The sequence below is a fragment of the Venustampulla echinocandica genome, assembly GCF_003357145.1.
Source record: "Venustampulla echinocandica strain BP 5553 chromosome Unknown scaffold_2, whole genome shotgun sequence".
NCBI classification, from domain to species: Eukaryota; Fungi; Ascomycota; class Leotiomycetes; order Helotiales; family Pleuroascaceae; genus Venustampulla; species Venustampulla echinocandica.
The window spans coordinates 324,272-342,645 of NW_022474207.1; the positions used below are offsets into that span (position 1 = coordinate 324,272).

An 18,374-nucleotide genomic window follows, 5' to 3' on the forward strand; every position below is an offset into this window, starting at 1 on the left:
CGTACGTCCCTCAGGTACGGTACCTTATTGGGTGCCCGCTACTACTGTCCACTGCTGAGACAACGAGCCACCCGACGCTCGCCTTATTATTGTTTATTAATAATAAGACAACTTCCACTTGTGACTTTCTCCCAGAGTCCCATTCTCCGGCCCTCCCGGGAGGGCGACGTACTCGGGGATTGGGGGGATACGAGTCCGAGAAAGGGGCACCGGTCGTTCCAGAAGGCTGAGCTTGTGAGAGTCTTGACTCTTGAGGCCTTTCCGAGGCCTTATCGCAGAGACTGCTTGTCTATGCAGTGGATATCCCTGGACCGATAAGTGACAGTCCGTCCCGATCCCCGAGAGGGTTGACTGGTTCTTTGGCGTTCTGGCCTCGGAGTTTCCGTCCAAACTCCAGACTCCGGGCATCTTGTGGAGTCCCGAGCAGTGGGATCTATTTCTCGAGTCGATCCAGTTCCTGGGCGATATTATGTTGCAACGGTTTGTAAGCCTGACGATTGGCTCTGGCTCTGACTTTCTGCCAAAGAGGGAAGTAATTAATAATACTTCGTATATCCAATGCAGGCACAGATTGATAAAGTGACATAATCTACATGTACATACAATTAATGTACGGAGCGCGGAGTGAAGTATTGCCGGATTGTGAACCGGGGAGTTCACATTTCCAGAATCTCACGGCTCCCCTGCCAGCGCAATCTTGCAATAATTGCACAGCCTGCCTGCTTCCAAGAAATCGTTCCCTGGAAAACGGTGTCATCGAGTCGTAATCCTTGCGGCGATGTCTCCACCCAGATTGCGCCAACGACGCCAGGTCGAAGCCACGATGAAGCGCCTTGACTGCCCCGGCCTCACTGCTGGGAAGGGCCCTGACCGTTAACTTGGACACCCCACCGCGGTGGCGGACGGAAATTCTCTGATTGTGAAAAATAATCAACCAATTCGTCGATACGTAGTCGAATACGCCAACGCTGTGCTCAGTCTGTATGGTGACACGACAACACTTTGAACACTGGCAGCGCCTTTTCTGCAGGACTCGGGTGACTGGCAGAAGGGAGGCCTTTTCACAGGCTGCTGTACCGCTGCTCGACGCCCTGACAGGTTGTCCCTCGCACAGCACAATCAGCGGGCTGCACCATAAAAAGGTGCTGTCCCATTGTTCACCTCGTTTAGCTGGCCCTCGCGGGGTGATATTGGTTCTGATCAGCGTGTCTCGGTGATATTTGGGTTGTAATAATAAATCAATATTGTAGCCATCAAGAACCGACGATCAAGGCAACCATCACAGCCGCGGCCAGGGCGGGCGCAGGACTTCGTAGCTCCTCCCTCCTATCAACAATACTAGCGATTAGCCTTCTCGTAGTTGCTTCACCTCATGGAGCATATAGTGGTAAGGACCAGATGCGGGTCATTATCTGGGAGGTTGACTGTTGACCAGCGGGCAGAAGAGCTTTGTACGTAGCACAGCGTATCCAGCGTACGTATCCAGCGTACGTATCCACACGCACGAAGTACAGTACACGTACTACGCACACGATAGGGAGGAGTCGAACGACTGCTCCCTGGGCTGACTGCCGACATGCGCAGGGGAGTGTTATTAATTGATTTTTGATTGATTGCACCGTGTCCGAGTCATCATAAGTAGGTACAGTAAATGAATGTACATGTACAGTACCTGCAAAGGACAAAGCATCAAGAGCGGACAAGTTGTAGCAACGATGACCACACTGGCAGACTGACCTGACGGTACCGAGAATATAGTCTCAAAGAGCCCTTAACCATGAAAACCATCAGGCACTGGTTGTTAACAGGCGTGTGATCTCCTGATGTATCTGTATCTTAGCTGTCTACAAATTAGTACCTATTATATGTACTGTATATACTTCACAGGATGACAATATTATTGTTAGTAGGGGGGTGTTTTGCACGGGGTATTTGTGTTATTTTCGCACTGCGTTGGTAGAACGATGCGAGCAACTGGGGCATTAAGGGACGGGGGCAACCAGGGCCAGCCAGCACGCGTCCAAGTCGAGTCTCGACTGCACCCAGGTGGACACCCAGAGACACCCAGAAACAACCGACAACCACCAACCAACCACCCAGCCACAATCCAACGCGAGGAAACGACAACCCGTCGATCCGGCGATCCCAGGGTCATTGCAGATGTCGCTCTGGGTCGTCCAAACGGGGGAGGAGGGCGCGATGGGCAGGCACGCTCACGGTTCCGGGGCATTCCACTCAGATCGGGAGGGCAGAGAAGAGCAGCCAGCATACGACGTGCAGAAAGGATACAGCATACAGCATACAGAGTACATCAGACACAGTACCGACGGAGACAGGAGTCAGATCAGGAGCAGCATCAGGAGCAGGAGCAGGAGCTTGAGCTTGAGCTTGAGCTTGACCACCAGCAGCAGCAGCAGCTTGGGATTCCATTCCATTCCATCACTTTGCCGCAATCCACAATCCACAATCCGCAGTCGCAGTTATAATCAATCAATCGCCTGGCCCATACCTACAGTCTCTAGGTCCCTAGCTACAGTAGGCGCCTGTTGAGTGAGGTCTTGACACTGTTGACCGCAAACACTCCGTCCCCCCGGCCCTGCTGCCAACTTTTCTTGAATATTTTTATTTGCAGCCGCGAAGGTTCCCAGGACCACCGCAGCACGGAGCACAGTAGCGCGAGGTACCTCGTCCCAACTCTGCAACTCGCAACTCGCACAGCACAGCCCGCGGGCATTCTTGCTTTCAGGTCGACAAGGATCGCAATACGAGTAGCGTCCTGCTATTGTCCTCCTGCGCTGTTCTGGCGCCTGCAAAACGCTGCTAGCAATCCTGCTAGTTCTGCTAATTCTGCTAAGTCTGCTAAGTCAGCGCCCGCCTCTCTCCCTCCCAAGCCACCCCAACGGTCCCTACCTCACTCTCCCTCTCGAGTTGGCGCGCGAACGGTCTTTTGACTCAGTTACAACTGACACCACTGACACAACTGACACTCTGCCATACACCTGCTGGCACGCACCTTCTTTCCTCTCGACTATCCCCGACGGCGCCCTCTCGTACGCCCCCATCTCCTGTCCCGTCTCGACGAAAGTGGCCCAAGTCAGGTCGTCGAAAAGCATTTCAGCCATCCGACCCTCATACACGCTCTTTTGCTAGTGCCCCCGTCGAATCGTACGAACTACAGCTACATACAGCCTCCAGCTTGCAGCCCACGACCCGGAACGCCCACAAGCCCCCTCCACTTCTCCAACCACGGCTGCTTCAGATCTGCTCTTCTCGCAGCATTACCCTCGTTCCACGCCAGACCAGGTCCTAGGCGCGCCCACAACAATACCGCCGCGATCTGAGGATCCTGTGCCATTGCATCAGCGCTCGGTTTGGCCCTCCGGCACAGGCACAGCGACACGATCCAAAAAAGCAAACACTAAGCACCCCCAAATTCAATTTCCCTTCTGGCTGATCCTATCCCGGAGTCTGGAGGCGAGATCTTGCCACTCGACTGTACGGCTCGACCGCAGCGGGTCCTCCTGTGCGGTACGGACGGAGTAGCAAGCCAGCACTAACCGCTGTCACTGCATCCCACAACCACAAACTTGGCCGGGCTTCATTAAGCCATATCTGGTTCAGATGGCTCCGTCTCCTCCACGCCTACGGATACTTTCAGGTTGGTCCTACCGCCCGGCCCCTTCCCTACACCGTCTGATCATTGCTTGCTTTCCTTTCCCCCTTTGGGCCCCATCGCGGCAGACAGCTCCTCTAATCCACCATCGCACATTACCCTCGTTTTCCCCCCTTCATTCCTGTGCGGCCGATGAATACATATCTTCAGCGTTGAGATGGATGACAGTCTTCTAATCAGAGTGTGTGTAGTTGGCGGCAACGCGGTATCGGCTTTCCTGTCATGGCGGCTCCAAGCCACCAACGCCTGCGACGTGACATTAGTGTGGAAGACTGGTTTTGAGTCGGTTCATCAATATGGCCTCTCGTTCAAGTAGGTACCGGATGGGGAGCGATTGATTCTAGCGGGCACGACGACTGACTATCCTTTTCGTAGATCATCATACTTTGGCAACGAGCGGTTCAAACCTCGACAAGGTATGCTACCTCCCTCCTTTCAACCCCACCTAACAATGGTGCTCGTAGCTAATTTTTATTTTACAAATTAGTGGTGCGAGCTCCAGAAGATGCATCACAAACGAAGGGGGGTGCCTTTGACTACGTCCTCCTCTGTGTCAAGGCCCTACCAGATGTCTACGACCTTGCCGCCGTCATCGAGTCCGTCGTTACCCCACAACATACATGTATCCTCGTTAATACAACACACGCGTTAGGCGTCGAGGCCCATATCGAATCCAGGTTTCCTAGCAACGTTGTCCTGTCCCTCGTTTGTGGCGCGGAGATTACACAATTAGCTCCCAGCGAGTTCGAACACAAAGGGTCAACGGAGATCTGGGTTGGGCCGGCAAATATAAACCCATCGATGCCGGGCACGATACAGAATGATATGGCTGAGGCATTGGCAATGACCCTGAGCAGTGGGCAGGTGGACTGCCATGTTTCCAATAACATACGCCAACAGCAATACGAACGTATGATCGGGTAAGGAAAACTGCATCCCGAATGTGGGAAAATCTACTAATGATAGCTTTACAGCCCAATTGCCTTCCAGCCCCTGAGCGTAATATTCGAAACCCCTTCGCATTCAGCCTTACTAGAGAAAGTGGGCGTCAAGTCACTGATATCTGATATTTTTGACGAGCTCCTCAACATCGCCCAAGCACAAGACTGTCGTTTCCCTGCGGATTTCAAGGCGAAGGTCATGGGCGAAATGGTGCGACCAACAGAGGCAAACAGTATCATGTACCAGGATTTTGCCGCCAGACGACCAATGGAGATTGAAACATATCTAGGATCGCCCATTAAGCTTGCACAGAGTGTGGGTGTTCAAGTACCACGCATCGACACTTTATATACGATTCTTCACAACTTAAACATTGTCAATCAGCAGAGAAAGGATATTCCGGCGCCGTCTCCAGGCCCCAATGGGGCCCCAGCACGGTTGTCCTCTCTTCCGCCCGGGAGAGCGATGATGAATGGCCCTCCCAATGGCATGGGACCCAACAGAGGCCGCGGAAGAACGCCATCGATGAATGGCCCCCCAATGGGCATGCGCAGAGGGCCTCCGCCGATGAGTGGTGGCCCAGCTAATGTATATGGTAGAGCTGTGAACGGCAATGGATACCCTGGTCCCCGAAACCAATCCAGAAGGGGCTCGCTGGATGGCAATGACCTAGAAGAATTCAGCCACCTGGTACTGTATGATGATATTCCGGAATCGGGGGAATCTAATTATGGGGGTGATGGTCCTGAAATGGGAATGCGTGAGCGAGAACTAATGCTCCGACAACGAGAGCTTGCATTGAGAGAACAGGAAATGAGAATGCGAAGTCGTGGCGGCCCCGGACCCCGCAGATCAGCCGCACCATCAATACGAAATGGTGGATATGATGACGATGACGACGAGGACGGTTTCGATCCTCAAGATGGCCCTCCCCCACCCGTAATTGATCCTGATAACTTTGATATGATGAGTGTCACCTCTCGTCGAAACCGCAAGGCTCCTAGTGCAAGCCAATTCCGCAAGAACCCAGAATTTGGCGACGCTCCTCCGCGGAGAGGGGGTGGTTTCATGCGCCCTGGATATTTGAGGAACCGGGCTAGTGCGCAAATGATGAGCCAAGTCCCTGGCCTACATGATAGCCTGATGGATGACCCCCTCATGGGCTACTCGTCGAACCGATATGGCACGGTTGATCGGCAACAAATGGGAAAGGAGTCTAGGAATAACTCGCTCACATCTGTTAGACTCGACGAGCTACAATATGGCGGACCTCCCCACCCCAACGGTGCCGGGCCTTATCCACGGCGAGCGAGTCAATCCCCAGGCAATCCATATAGTCCGCAGATGGGGAGAGGTGGCAGACCATCGCCTCCCAACGGATACGGCCCTCCGATGAATGGTCGGCCTTCTCCGCCAGGAGGTATGATGAGGCAGCCGGTCCCGCGTCATCCTCCCGGTCATGGAAATTCGGTTGCACCGCAACAGGTTGAACAATATGCAGGGGTGAGCGCCCTCCATCCTCCGAAAGGCCCCATGAACGTTCGAAGTCTGACGGGTAGTGCGAGTGCTAGCGCGGGGAGTGGTGATAGTGCCAATATCGATTCCGAGCCCTCTGCTCATAGCAGCCAGAGCAGTCTTGGACCACGACCGCCCACCGGCGTACGGTAAACAAAAGGAGTTGCGAGGCATGATTTGGTCATGCTAGGAGCACCGGTATCCAGTTAAGCAAGGAGATACAACCCTAATAATTCTTACACGAAGGTCCTTATACTTCGATTCACGGCCTACTCGACTCGGATTCGCGCAAAACTCGATCGAATTTTTTTCAACCTTTCTTTAATGCAGTCTCATTGAAGACTGAAGAACACGACTAGGATCTGCGGCAGCAGTGGAAATAATGAGGAATTATCGGAAAACAATTAGACTTTGGGAGCTTCGGGGTGCACACATTTCTTTTCTGTTTCTGATCCTACGCAGGATGACACGAGTACATATACAACACAGCATGCTACAAGCACACCCCTCGAAAACACACACACAAACACGTTATTGTTTTCTTCCTTCTAGTAATACCTGCATTCGGGTCGGCGTATGTCTTTTCGATTGATAGTCCCGCATATAATTCCGAGCAAGGCAAGCATTACTCCCTGGAGACACATATATCGAAGGGGTGTAGTTCTAGCTCTTATTAAGTACTCTGACAGTCGATTGTCGAGTTTTTTTCACAAGTGGGAGGAACTCACTCTGGGGGGGGAGAAATTGGGGAGGTCTGGACTGTCTGGCGCTGTGTATGATTCATTAATCTCAGGGAGGAATTGACCGACGGCGAATGGATGATGGCCTCTATTTGTGGCCTTGGTGCTTATGGCGATGTGGTAGATGGGGAGGGTGGCATGAATGGATTGTATAGAACCGAGAGAGAAAGGACAATTAACGTGCTTACTGCCAGCATTGGGAAAGTACACCAAGCTGTAAGTTGGTAGGCAGGTTATTTTCAGCCGCAAAAATATAATGACTCCGTCCAAACTCTGTCCTTGTCGTTGAAGCTATTCTATTTACATGTCCTGTCCCGTCCTACTACTACTCGCCACATACCCTGGACAAAATTAGGCAAACGGACATTTCGAATAAATCCAGAAACGTAGAGCAGACGCGCTAGCACCTTTACAGCGTCCGCCCGTTCTCATATGGCCGAGGGAGGAGAGGAGTGGCTTCCCCACAATTTATATGTGTAGGTACGCCTGCCTATTCTTCCTTGGGGTAGAATTTATCCGTGATTATGAGTCCATGTTTCAGCAGCATAGCGTTGGGCGTTGATCTATGGCTCACTTTTAGGTAGAAGTAGTCCTCCGCTGCCAAAAGATTTCCAACAGAATGATGCCCTATCTAGCTTCTTTCCCTTATGGTAAGCAAAATCAACACAGTAATTGCCGTCGCCGTGATTTAACCCTCTTGGAAACCTTTACCTAAATGCCAAAGGAAATATGAACGGAGAGTGACAAGCTAAACCCCTCCTCCAACCATTTATCATAATATCATAGCATATACAAGCGTCGACCATCCCACCAATGCCACCACCCTCAGCTTGCTCCTTACTCTCCCTGCTGCACTCTTTTTACTTAGGCCAAACGGCAAGCCCTGCTCACTAAACGTGATATTCTGCTTGATTGTCGTGTTGACACACTGTCCATTCACAATATCTAGGCCCTTCAGATCATCAGGTACTGTGAAGAACATGTACGTGCTATTATCCAACCCCTTGAACCCAGATGTGTTGTAGGGAAATTTATCGCCAGAATCGGTAGCAGAGGTGTTGCGGAGGAATATGCATTTGACCTGACCGGGGAAGTCGGTCGCCATGCCAGGGTAGTCTTTCATTACGTCGCTGTTGGATGTGTCGGCCATGAGGACAAACTTCCGTTTTGGGTAGGTTTGGAAGATTTTTGTGAGGAGAAATTTGCGGATGGAGAGTGTGGCGGATACGTCGGAGAAGTTTAGGGGCCGAGTATCTGAGGATATTGGTATTAGTGATATGATTTGGTTGTGGAATGGGGGGAAGAGTAGTTAAGGGGGCGCAAGGTAGCACATACCAAATGAGCCCCCAGGATAGGTTTTGTAAATGAAATCCATGTAGTTCCGCGTTACTTGCTCTGGAGTCGTGGTGAGATAATGGAAGTGGAAATCGGGGATGCTCTGGCTCCAATTGGCGTAGATCTCGGGCATATTCATCCAGGGCGTGAAGGCCTTCGCGAATGAATTTAGCAAACCATCGGCAGGCTGGTAGATGCGTGTTACGCGGAGGATGTCATCGATATCCGAGATGATAGTTAGGCCTTCCTCGGGCACGAGGAAAGACGTTGCGTTGCCAGTGTCGGTCCCGTTGGCGTAGACGTTGAGCCGCTGGAGCTTCTGTGTGCCATTGCCCGGAAGGAGGTAACCGCCGGGACCAGAAATATTTGCCAGCGGGACAAACTGATCGAAGTCTCCTTCAACAGTCGTCTGTCCCACCAGTGTTATGTTTTGTGACCCTCCTCCTGGAGTGACTGCATTACTTCCGGTCCCCGTGCCATCTGAGCCTTGCTTTGCTGCTGGTTCGATATTGAAAGAAACATTGACGTTTCCCTGTTGGACCACAAAGATCTCGGCCGTCAGATTCCGAGCTTGACTTTGTTGTGGGGGTGGCAGGTCTTTAATTGACGTGCCAACGAGGAAGATATCCGCCAGTTGGTCGAGTTTCGACTCAGAGATATTGGGCTGCTTGTAGACATTTCCGCGAAACCGCAGATTCCATCCTTGATCTGTCCAATTGGCATATGCTCTACATTATCATTAGTACGGATGTACTGTGCTCCAAATTTCGGAGATATATATATATATGACTCACGGGATATTCAGGACCTGAGTAGGTGTTGCCGCTAACTCATTGTCGCTGATGCCCAAGCTTTTTTGCACGGCAGTTCCTGTGGGAAAGTCTTGGAAGAAATTTGGGACTCCGCTCGCGACATAGTCAGGGAACGAGCCTATAGCACTAGTGAGAAATCCCCCCAGGCCTTCGAGGGAGCTGAGAATGTCACGGTCCTCGAGTTTAGAAGTTGTTCGGTCGGCCAAGGATGCTCGGGGTGTGATCATAGGATGCGGTGCTGCAGAAACAATCGGCGACGGGGCTGGAGCTGGAGCTGGAGCTGCGAAGGTAATTGGCAATAAGGCCAGCAAAATCCGGACAGAGCGTAATAACTTAGGCATGGTAGCGGTGCTCGCGCAAGAGTAATGAGGGCAGGTAGAGCAAACTAAGATCCTACAAACCAAGAGCACGATACCGACGCACCGACACGTCAATTGAAAAGCACCAAGGCTACAAATGAGTAGTATAGGCGGGGATGAGAAGGGAAAACATTATATATATTATCCACACGTGTCCGTTAAATAGTGGGATATTAGTGCTGTTACTGTTGGTGATGTTGTTGTTAAATCCGGCTGCCACCAGTGCCTCTCAACGACGTCATCGAGGGTTTGGGATTCAGGGGTTATCCTTTCCTTCCCGTTTCCGCGCTTCCGCTTCCGCCTCCGCTTCCTCCGCATGTATCAAAAGCTTGTGCTGTGCGCTATGCGCGGTGTCCCATCCCGCCAGGATATAATTTCACGTTTCTCTTCTCTCTTCCATAACCATCATCCTCTGTCCTCGGCGGCGTTAAGACCTTCGCTGCTCTCTAAGTAGCTGGAAAACAATAACTTAAATCTAATCTGATACGACTCGGATAGTTGCGCTAAGTATAGACACCCGTATTTGAAAGAATACAGGTATAAGGACACTCGTTATGTTCTAACCAGGTACCTTGCAAGACAAGTCACTACAGTACTTGTACCAGGAGTTTCTCGGGAAATGTGATGCCACCAAGATAATCGAGAGAGAGGTCTCCAAATGCATGCCTCAGACTATGCCAATGCCAGTCCAGTTCTTTGCTTTCATGTATATTTCCCACCGGTTTCGCCTTGATATTGACTCCTTGCATTGCCCTCAAAGTCATCATGGTGTTCAGTTTTAGTTGCTAGTCGAAGAGCAACTCCCGTTATCTTCTCAAGACTCGAATCACCAGCTGGTTATATATTTATAATCCCGATCCTATTAGAAGTAGTATATATCAGCCCTCTTGTGGTCCAGATGGTTGCAACAACCGGGAACCTTTGATAGACGCATATTACTGAGGCGGAATTTCTAAGCTCAAGTGTTCCGAGATGGAGTATTTCTGGGTAGAATATAGCAGAGTTACAGTTCCGGGTGTTATATGTCTGGATTTAACCCAATTATCAGTGCTATCAGCTAGCTATCTTTTAGTTCCCGCCTCAAGCATAACTTAATCGTGCTCTGGTCAATCAAACGCTGTTATTATCTCTATACAGCCTAGCTGTTGTGGCTCAGAAGGCGCGCTGCTTTTATAGCCTCTATGGCCGTGCCCCGCGGTAATTGGGGACCTTACACGTAACCGTCTTATGGTTGACTCGACCTCTTAATTTGCAAGGCCCTGTTCAGAGAGCTTATGGTTTCTTTTCACTCATTGACGTTGTACTTGGAATCGATAATTTGGTAGTTTATTGGTGCTAGCGGTTCTCAATAGCGCTGCCCACCAATTTATGTTGAGCGTCAAATGTCCCGGAACACTCGTAACTGCCTCTCTTAATTAGGAATTGCAATAATTACAAGTTTAGCTTAAGTAGTGGTGCTTAGGCTGCTGAATTTAGGCAGCTTTGGGCGCTGCTCTATGCCACCCCAATACCAATCTCTAGGGACCCATAATTGATGCAACTACATGTGATTTCAAAACACCTTCCTCTCCCCTTTATCTTACTAATCTATGGGTCCCTCACGCTCATATATCTGCAATACTCGCAAGTACTTCAGCGTGCTGCCTCATTAAGCCCTGAACCGCATCTGCCAACTCTCCTCTCCGTCTCTCCTCTTCCTCACGGCCAACAACCTCCATGTTACTGGGCTGTTGCGGCGCACAAGCCAATGCTATAGCAATATCGTTCTCAATAGGTACAAAAACTGACACTAATGATTTTTGCAAGGTACTGAAAGCTGCCTTAGCCGTGGCTTCGATGTCATTTTTTATTGCTCTCGAGATGTTAGGGAACAATGTGCCGTTCGTAATTCGTCCTTGCACGGTGTGTTGCTGACGAGCTCCTTTACCAACGCCTGCTCCAGCAAAGGGATATTAGTATGGAGTTTAAGTTGATTTAGATGTCGATATTGCTTCGGTTCTAATAGGGGGCGGGTATACTAACCGCATTCTTGGGCTGCCGATCGGTAAGCAGGAAGCATTTCCGCAAGTACATAGGAGGATTCATTCGGCTCTGATGCTTTAGAGCGAACAATTCTATCCGATGTAAGCACAGGAGTCCTTGGCCGAGCGAGGCTCAAGAGTTGCGCAATTTTGTCAGACGCAATAAAGCCTAACTTACCTGACTTCCTTCGCAAAACTTTTCTCTGCTAGGCTGAACTTGTACTTGATATCTTGAATTCTAAAGTCAATTCCTTCAATGAGTAAGGGGCTGCAGCCTTTCTCTTCACGTGAATGTTAGCTAATTTACCGCACAAGGACAATATCTTTTAACTTGCCTCTCATCTCTGACTGCAATTCCAGTATGGGCGCTTTGGCGGACTGGAACAATGTTTCAAATAGCGTTGGAATGTCGTCTTCTAATGTTTCCCATTGAAATGCCATCTCCATTCTCATTTTCCAGATGAGGTCAGCGTTCCAATTCACCTTGCCTCGCTTTTCCGTCCAATGGTCACCATCTTTCCGGCACCAAGCATTGTACTGAGCTACCACCAGCTAAATTAGTTCACAGTAATTCAAGTTATACAATGTATAGAGACGTTACTCCAATGCCACTATATTGCGTTAGAATGCGATTTGTCATAAATAAGAGATAAGATATCACCACAGTACACCAAGTTCGACCATTTTGTGCCGCCACGTTTTCCCAAGCCTCATTTTGTTTGTCTTGAATAAGTTAAATAAGCCCTTTAACTCACAAACCTATAGCTAAACTCACCTAGAAGTTCAAGAACCAGCTCCTGAAATGTTTCCTTAAATTCGTTTTTAGCCCGAGAGACAGCGTCCAATGACTCCTAGAGTTAGCCAAACGTCAATATGGCATAAAGTACATCACGAACCTCTTGTTTTCTATTGTCAACGGCGAAATAGATAGATTCATCCAAATTAGCCTCCACGGTTTGCTGGGGTTCCGTAGGTTTGGCCGCCCAGAGCTTGGCTGAATTTAGAAGGCTCGACAGCATTGAACGAAGGCAATTCTTAGCTTCGAGTAGCTGCGCATGAGCGGTTATAGTGTAGCAGAATCGTCGGAGCTCCGGTATACCACTAGCTTGAACCATTTCCACATTGCCTTTCTTAGCAAACTTCTCATATGTTGTGTTAGATACGCAAAATACTTCCAGTTCTCCCTTCGGGATTTTCGAGGAATAGGTTCTTTGTAACCCTTCTTTGACGTGAATACTGCGAGCGTTAATGAGTAGTAATTCTTGCCTATAGAACGGTTAATAGCTTGATCGCCAGCATGCCCAAACTTTCATACTTTCGCTTCAACTGTTTCTTGAGGGATTTATCGCCGCGCCTCTTTGCCTCTTCAATATCTTTATCGAATTTCATCATTACTTCTTCAGCTATTCTCTTATTCGGCCCACAAAATTCTCGTCTCGCCGCCTTCTGATTGATATCCTAGTAAAGTTAAGTGTAAGCCATACGCCCAACCAACTTAGGCGCTAGAATACAACCTCTGACTTGGTACAAACAACGGCAATTTTCATGCTTTTGCCAATGGACTCCTCACATTCTAAGTCAGCGTGCCTGGATAAGATAGAATAGAGGGATGATTTCAGCGACTGATCACTAATCGCACGAGAAATTTTTGCAACTATGAAGATATGATCACATCTTAGGAGATAGTCCTGCGTTGCTTTTACTCTTGCTAGATTGGTATCGTGTAGACCTGCGTGTTTTGTCAGTTGATCTGTCGCATCGGAGGCCTGAGCCACAAACCTGGCAAGTCAGCGAGAACAACTCCAGTCTTTAAGACGTCTGCTCCAAGATAAACACTAGCGATAGTCGTCAATTAGAAGCTAATAAGTACGTGGTAGGGCATGGCGCGAATCTTACCGGATGATTTTTGTGAATGGCCAAAACCGGTCTTGCATAAACACACTTGTCTTCTCGCAGCATTCATCTGCAGTGTCTGCCGTTGACGTCCACTTCCCACTCTCTCCGCTGTCTGGCCAATTAAGTTCATGCGCCCACTGAACCAGCTGATTATTTGCTATAGCCAGCCCAGCTTCAGACATGTCATTTATAAGCAAATCTTTGCTAAACTCCCTCTGATGGCTAAATCCTGCTTCAAGCGAGGACCATGCTTGTTCTGATACACGTTGCATCATAGTGTACTCATTTTCAGTAACGTTTTCACCTTCGCTGTGCGGAAGGTAAATTCGACGGTAGTTCCAGATAAGTTCCTTAATTAGATCTTCAATTTCACTCATAGAGAGGTACTCGACCTCGATCGTGATAGGCGCCACATGAATGGCCGTCTTCTGTCTATACTCAGTAACAACTGAGGTGCAAGCTGCACCTATATCTCCCTATCGAGTAGTCAGGTTGAGAAACATTCGTGCTGTAATATATACATACGGTTTTGGCGATATCTGGAAAGTGAAGTAGAGCGTTGATGAGACTACTCTTTCCTAAAAGCATATTAGATCTATATGGCTTGATTTAATGGCTTGTATACATACCTTCGCCCGAGTCCCCTAGAATGGCGATGGTTCTTGTACCGGGGCCTTTAAATGTACTTAAGCCTTTAGCATCACTAATCAACCTTTGCAGAACGCCCCCTTCTACTATAGATAGCCCTGCCTCCTCCATCGCGCTGGCTGCATCCTTTGCAATATCAAGTCCTCTTTGCAGCGCTGTTTGAAAAGTTGAGGTGAAGAAGGGCTCCAATGGCGCCTCCTCACTTCCCACAATATAGGGGCTTGTGGGATCGCTGTTATAGCTGATATCGCTTGTGAAAGAAGTGGCCGACACGCTTCGCCCATGTAGATACAGGGATGAACTTGAACCTAGCTCTGACATTTGACTAAAGGGAGGAAGCTGTGTCTGAGGCGGAGTAGATGGGCCCGCCCCAGTGGAGGCCAAGCGCCCATCAAGTAAAACAGGTATAGGCATTCCGAGATCCTCGTTTTCAGTAGTAGCAACTATCTTTTCGTCGGAATACAAGGTATGTAAAGACTGAGGGTCCTCTGGTTCAAGCCTTGATAGAATTGGCAAAGAGAGATCACTAGACCGAGTCTGCGAGCCTAGAGATGGGGAGAATCTCATCGTGTCGAGCGGGGGAGCGGCTCCTCCCCCAAATTCGAAGCCGTTGTCCTCATAGCTAGAGGTGAGGAAATTTCCTGTTTGGCTGGTAGTGACATTGGCTGCATTCGCAGACTTAGGTCTTCGTGGAGAGAGGTTGTTAGAAGCTGGAGAGATCTCTAGAGGTTGCTCGAGACGCTGAGCATCTGCGGAAAGCGGCAATGTAGAAAGCTGGCCTTGGTCGCTGTTCGAAATGTTTCGTCGTTCTCCCCGCTGCCCGAGGCTCTTCCTGGATCTCACTGGCAAGATCTTGCGCTCCGGAAAGGAATTGGACATATTTCATTTAGAACTGGGCAATCTAGAAAGGACTCCGTCGTTGGAAACTTGGGTGGCAATACGACTGTGTTGTTGTTGATCACGAAGGCAACAGAAGATGGCAGCTTGCAACGTCTTCATGTGAGACGGGGTCCAACCAATAAGCCACTCCCAACAACCAACAACCAACAACCAACATGCAGCAACAGAGGGGTCAGTCGGCCGGGGTGGCTGTCCGTGCCAAACTGCAAACTGCACCGACTGAGGTGTAAGAAGCTGGTCACATGAATAGCTAGAGAAAGACTGGAGTAGAACTCCAGTCTTCAGTCGATGTTCGACATGCTGTATTGTACCTACTCCGTACAATATATAACCTTACGGAGGTAGGCAGCGGGTCTCGGAGTATATCCTTGAAGGCGAATACAAAGTAGAGTCTTTCATCAGTATCTGCGAGCCAGCGCTATCTGATGGCAGCATGAAACAGCGTGAAGCGCCGTTAATATCGCCGTCATCATCGCCGCGGCGAACGCGCGACTAAGATTACGCTTTATATTTCTTAAGAATCTTGACTCCTCGGGCGCCCCAAATTTCATATTACCATATCTCTACCCGTGTGAATAAATCATGCAATGGCACCGCGATCTCTCAACTAGGCTAGCTGTTTAGTTGTATAAAATTTCCCTCCTTGATCTAAGTGTATCTACCTATCCTTCTATAGATTTCCACGCCAACTGCCTACGAATCGCCTGCCATCTGCAATAATACTTGTCAAATCTTTTGGCGAGGCCGCCCTTCCCCAGCGGCCGCATAGTCTCATTCAGAATCTACCTACCGGCAAGTCTCATCGTATATCCGCAGGATTTCCTCCGCAATCTTTGCCGTTTCTGCCTCCTCCGTAGGAAGCCGATGTCCAATATCAAACTCCAACTTTTTGGCAGTCTTCTTATCAAAATACCGGTCAAACAATGTCCTCCCACTCTCCGCCCACTCATCATCAGCACCCACAACATGCAAACTCGGAAGCTCAATTATGTTGTCCTTCTGCTCATCTTCAACGAGATGCTCCGTCATTGGGGGCGAAATCCCATGAGTAAATACCCCGAACTTGAAATTAAACCCATCGCCAATTCCCCTCCCTCCAACGTCCCCATTCCTCCTCCTGAACTCTTGCTCCCAAAGCAGTCCCGCCGCCAACTTCGAGCCCTGCGAAAAGCCCAAAACGCCTACAACATCACCCTCAATCGCCAATATTGCCCTTACAATTAATTTCCTTGTCTCGGGCGGCATGTGCGTGACGCTCTCGTCGGGGCGCAGCCACCGGAGATACGGACCGCAGCCTTCAAACATGGGTAAGACGCCTGGGCCAGGACTGGAGTCTATGGGTCCATCGAGAAAGACGAAGCGGAATGACTTCAGTAGGGCTCGCTGGAGACGCATTGTTTGCACGTTGAAGATTGTAGCGTTGGTGCCACTGCCATGGAGGCAGAGGATTATGGGGAGGTTGGAGCTGGGGCCGTTGAGGCCATTGCTTATAAAGTTTGGTTGGGGGGATGACTGTGCCATTTCGAAGGCCTGTATCCGTCAAACTGGATTTAAGATGATGGACGGGTTTTGTTTAATCTTCTATCCCGTAATAGTGTCGAGCTGGACTGTTTGAAATTGTGAGATGCTGTCGTGGGTCGCTATATTTAGAAGTTTGTCAGCCGGATCCTACCTCTTCCTGATATTTGCATCTCCTCGCTAGCAAATGGATTGGGATGCCGTCATAATCTTCCAATACGCGTGAAACCTCTCCGCTAAAATTTACATGAATATTCCAAAGGATTGGATTTTAAAGGCGCTGAGCATTTGAGTCCATGATCACGTGAAATACATTACGTGAGCACTTTTCCGGTGCAAGATTGGAAGATATATATATAATCTATTCTATTGCTACTAGTACTAGAGTAGAATGATTCTTTAGTCTAATTTATTTCCGTCAACATTCTACCTCGAAACAGCTTGGACGGTTGAAACATTAGTCACGTGAATAATTTACCCATGGCGGTGACCAAATCCGAAACCACTCTGCGGCGGCAGAATTGTTTCCCGTCAACATCAACATCAACATCGCCAGCCTTGTGGAACAAAATAGCACCGTCGATCGGAATCAACGAATGCAACCCAATTTCCTGATGAACTGCTTCTAAAAGTATATCTCTTTTCTGTTCTAGCGTCACCCATGACCACCTGTTTAGGAACTAATTGGGGGAAGCTAGTGGTAGTTACGAGCACACTGACGCCAACTATCCATCACCTCGTATTAAGAAGGCTGTAACGATAGCCTCCCCCGCAGGAGACAGTGACCATAGCTCACCTATAAGAAGACTCGCCCTCAAGAGCAGTGACGATGGCTACGATATGGCATCAGCGAATATAGATTATATTCTTTGACAACAACACTCGTCGCCTTAGGCACGCCTCCGTTCTCCTCATTTCTCCTTCCGCAGCCGACACTGCGGTGGTCTCTCCCACCGAAATACATATTGCCCATTCTCAATTGCCTTGCGCCGAGAGCGAGATCCATAACTCGGCACGGGCGTTCCATCCTCCGCCCTCAACCCTGCCATGTAAGGTAGGTCTTTAGCTTCCTGCATATCGGGCCATTCGCAGAGCTGAGGCACGCTCAGATAGAGGTCGATGTCGCCCTCGGATTTGCGCTTCACCGCGCATTCGTTCAGTAAATTGCGGGAAAGCGGACACGTCCCTATCGAGCTCGCGGCGGACCGGCCATTCAAGCAGATTCTGCACCTCTTTGTCGTCCCGTTCCCAGTAGTGGATTCCCGTGTATTCGTTGTTTCCAGTGATGATTTCGTAGAGGGTGTAGATGACTCCGGTAACATCATCGCGCCGACCCCTCAGTCCTACTTTACCCTGTGCGGCCCAGTCAAAGTCGACGAGACGGGTTCCCTGAGTGTCGGGGTCGATGAAGATATTTCGGGGTGTGATGTCCTGGTGCATGATTCCCAGCTCCAGGTTCAGGAAGTCTACAACTGAAGTCAGTTGTTGCAGCCACTCGAAACGAAAGGGGGTGGTGGTATTCTCTTCCGCCGGAAATACAACGGTTGGTAAACCCAACCAGTTGGAATTCAACGTCTTCAAGAACGACGCGGTCGAATGGAAGCAGATTAGGATGCGGTGGAAGAATCTTCAGCACTTGCAGTTCGTTCCACGCCATTTGCCGTCTCGTGGGTGTCGAGCGATAACGGGAGGTTCCTTGCCCTCAAATGGCGGAGGCTGGTCCAGCTTGCCTTTGATGGTGAGCATCCGTCTTTGATCCCAGTCGAAGAATTCGGTTATAACCCCAGACTTCCAGTCTACGACGCTGCTTCCTGAGATGAAAAACCGGAAGTCGTTTTGAAGCATATTTGAATGGAGGATGAGGCGAACGGGGAAAAGTCAGAGGACTTGGGGTTGTATCAGAAGATCAAGGACGAGATTTGAAATAGTACTGGTTTTCGGTAGGTAGTAGTAGTATTGAACTCCAAGTTTGATGAGGATGGGAGGTGACCAGGTCTGTGCGGTGCGGCAGCAGA

At 49.6% G+C, this 18,374-nt stretch overlaps 6 protein-coding genes across 6 annotated transcripts; 2 read left to right on the plus strand and 4 right to left on the minus strand.

Moving 5' to 3' along the window:
* Positions 1-1,964: 1,964 nt before the first annotated feature.
* Positions 1,965-2,486, plus strand: BP5553_04464 (uncharacterized protein; the record flags this gene model as incomplete). The annotated part of the gene is made up of 1 exon (XM_032013087.1): positions 1,965-2,486. The coding sequence occupies one exon, from the start codon at positions 1,965-1,967 to the stop codon at positions 2,484-2,486; it is 522 nt and encodes a 173-aa protein (XP_031869687.1).
* A 1,483-nt stretch (positions 2,487-3,969) lies between these two features.
* BP5553_04465 (uncharacterized protein) lies at positions 3,970-6,283 on the plus strand (the record flags this gene model as incomplete). The annotated part of the gene is made up of 4 exons (XM_032013088.1): positions 3,970-3,989; positions 4,049-4,089; positions 4,161-4,593; positions 4,648-6,283. 4 exons carry the CDS (start codon positions 3,970-3,972, stop codon positions 6,281-6,283), a joined length of 2,130 nt encoding a protein of 709 aa, XP_031869688.1.
* A 1,359-nt stretch (positions 6,284-7,642) lies between these two features.
* BP5553_04466 (Uncharacterized protein) lies at positions 7,643-9,358 on the minus strand (the record flags this gene model as incomplete). Its single annotated transcript, XM_032013089.1, has 3 exons — positions 7,643-8,124; positions 8,206-8,933; positions 9,000-9,358. 3 exons carry the CDS (start codon positions 9,356-9,358, stop codon positions 7,643-7,645), a joined length of 1,569 nt encoding a protein of 522 aa, XP_031869689.1.
* A 1,622-nt stretch (positions 9,359-10,980) lies between these two features.
* On the minus strand, positions 10,981-14,820 carry BP5553_04467 (Uncharacterized protein; the record flags this gene model as incomplete). The annotated part of the gene is made up of 14 exons (XM_032013090.1): positions 10,981-11,309; positions 11,399-11,490; positions 11,576-11,635; positions 11,705-11,939; positions 11,981-12,008; positions 12,059-12,120; positions 12,173-12,248; positions 12,294-12,663; positions 12,713-12,855; positions 13,101-13,126; positions 13,177-13,232; positions 13,294-13,769; positions 13,819-13,871; positions 13,923-14,820. 14 exons carry the CDS (start codon positions 14,818-14,820, stop codon positions 10,981-10,983), a joined length of 2,904 nt encoding a protein of 967 aa, XP_031869690.1.
* Positions 14,821-15,627: 807 nt separating this feature from the next.
* Positions 15,628-16,362, minus strand: BP5553_04468 (uncharacterized protein; the record flags this gene model as incomplete). Its single annotated transcript, XM_032013091.1, has 1 exon — positions 15,628-16,362. The coding sequence occupies one exon, from the start codon at positions 16,360-16,362 to the stop codon at positions 15,628-15,630; it is 735 nt and encodes a 244-aa protein (XP_031869691.1).
* Positions 16,363-17,421: 1,059 nt separating this feature from the next.
* On the minus strand, positions 17,422-18,105 carry BP5553_04469 (uncharacterized protein; the record flags this gene model as incomplete). Its single annotated transcript, XM_032013092.1, has 2 exons — positions 17,422-17,825; positions 18,012-18,105. 2 exons carry the CDS (start codon positions 18,103-18,105, stop codon positions 17,422-17,424), a joined length of 498 nt encoding a protein of 165 aa, XP_031869692.1.
* Positions 18,106-18,374: the final 269 nt, after the last annotated feature.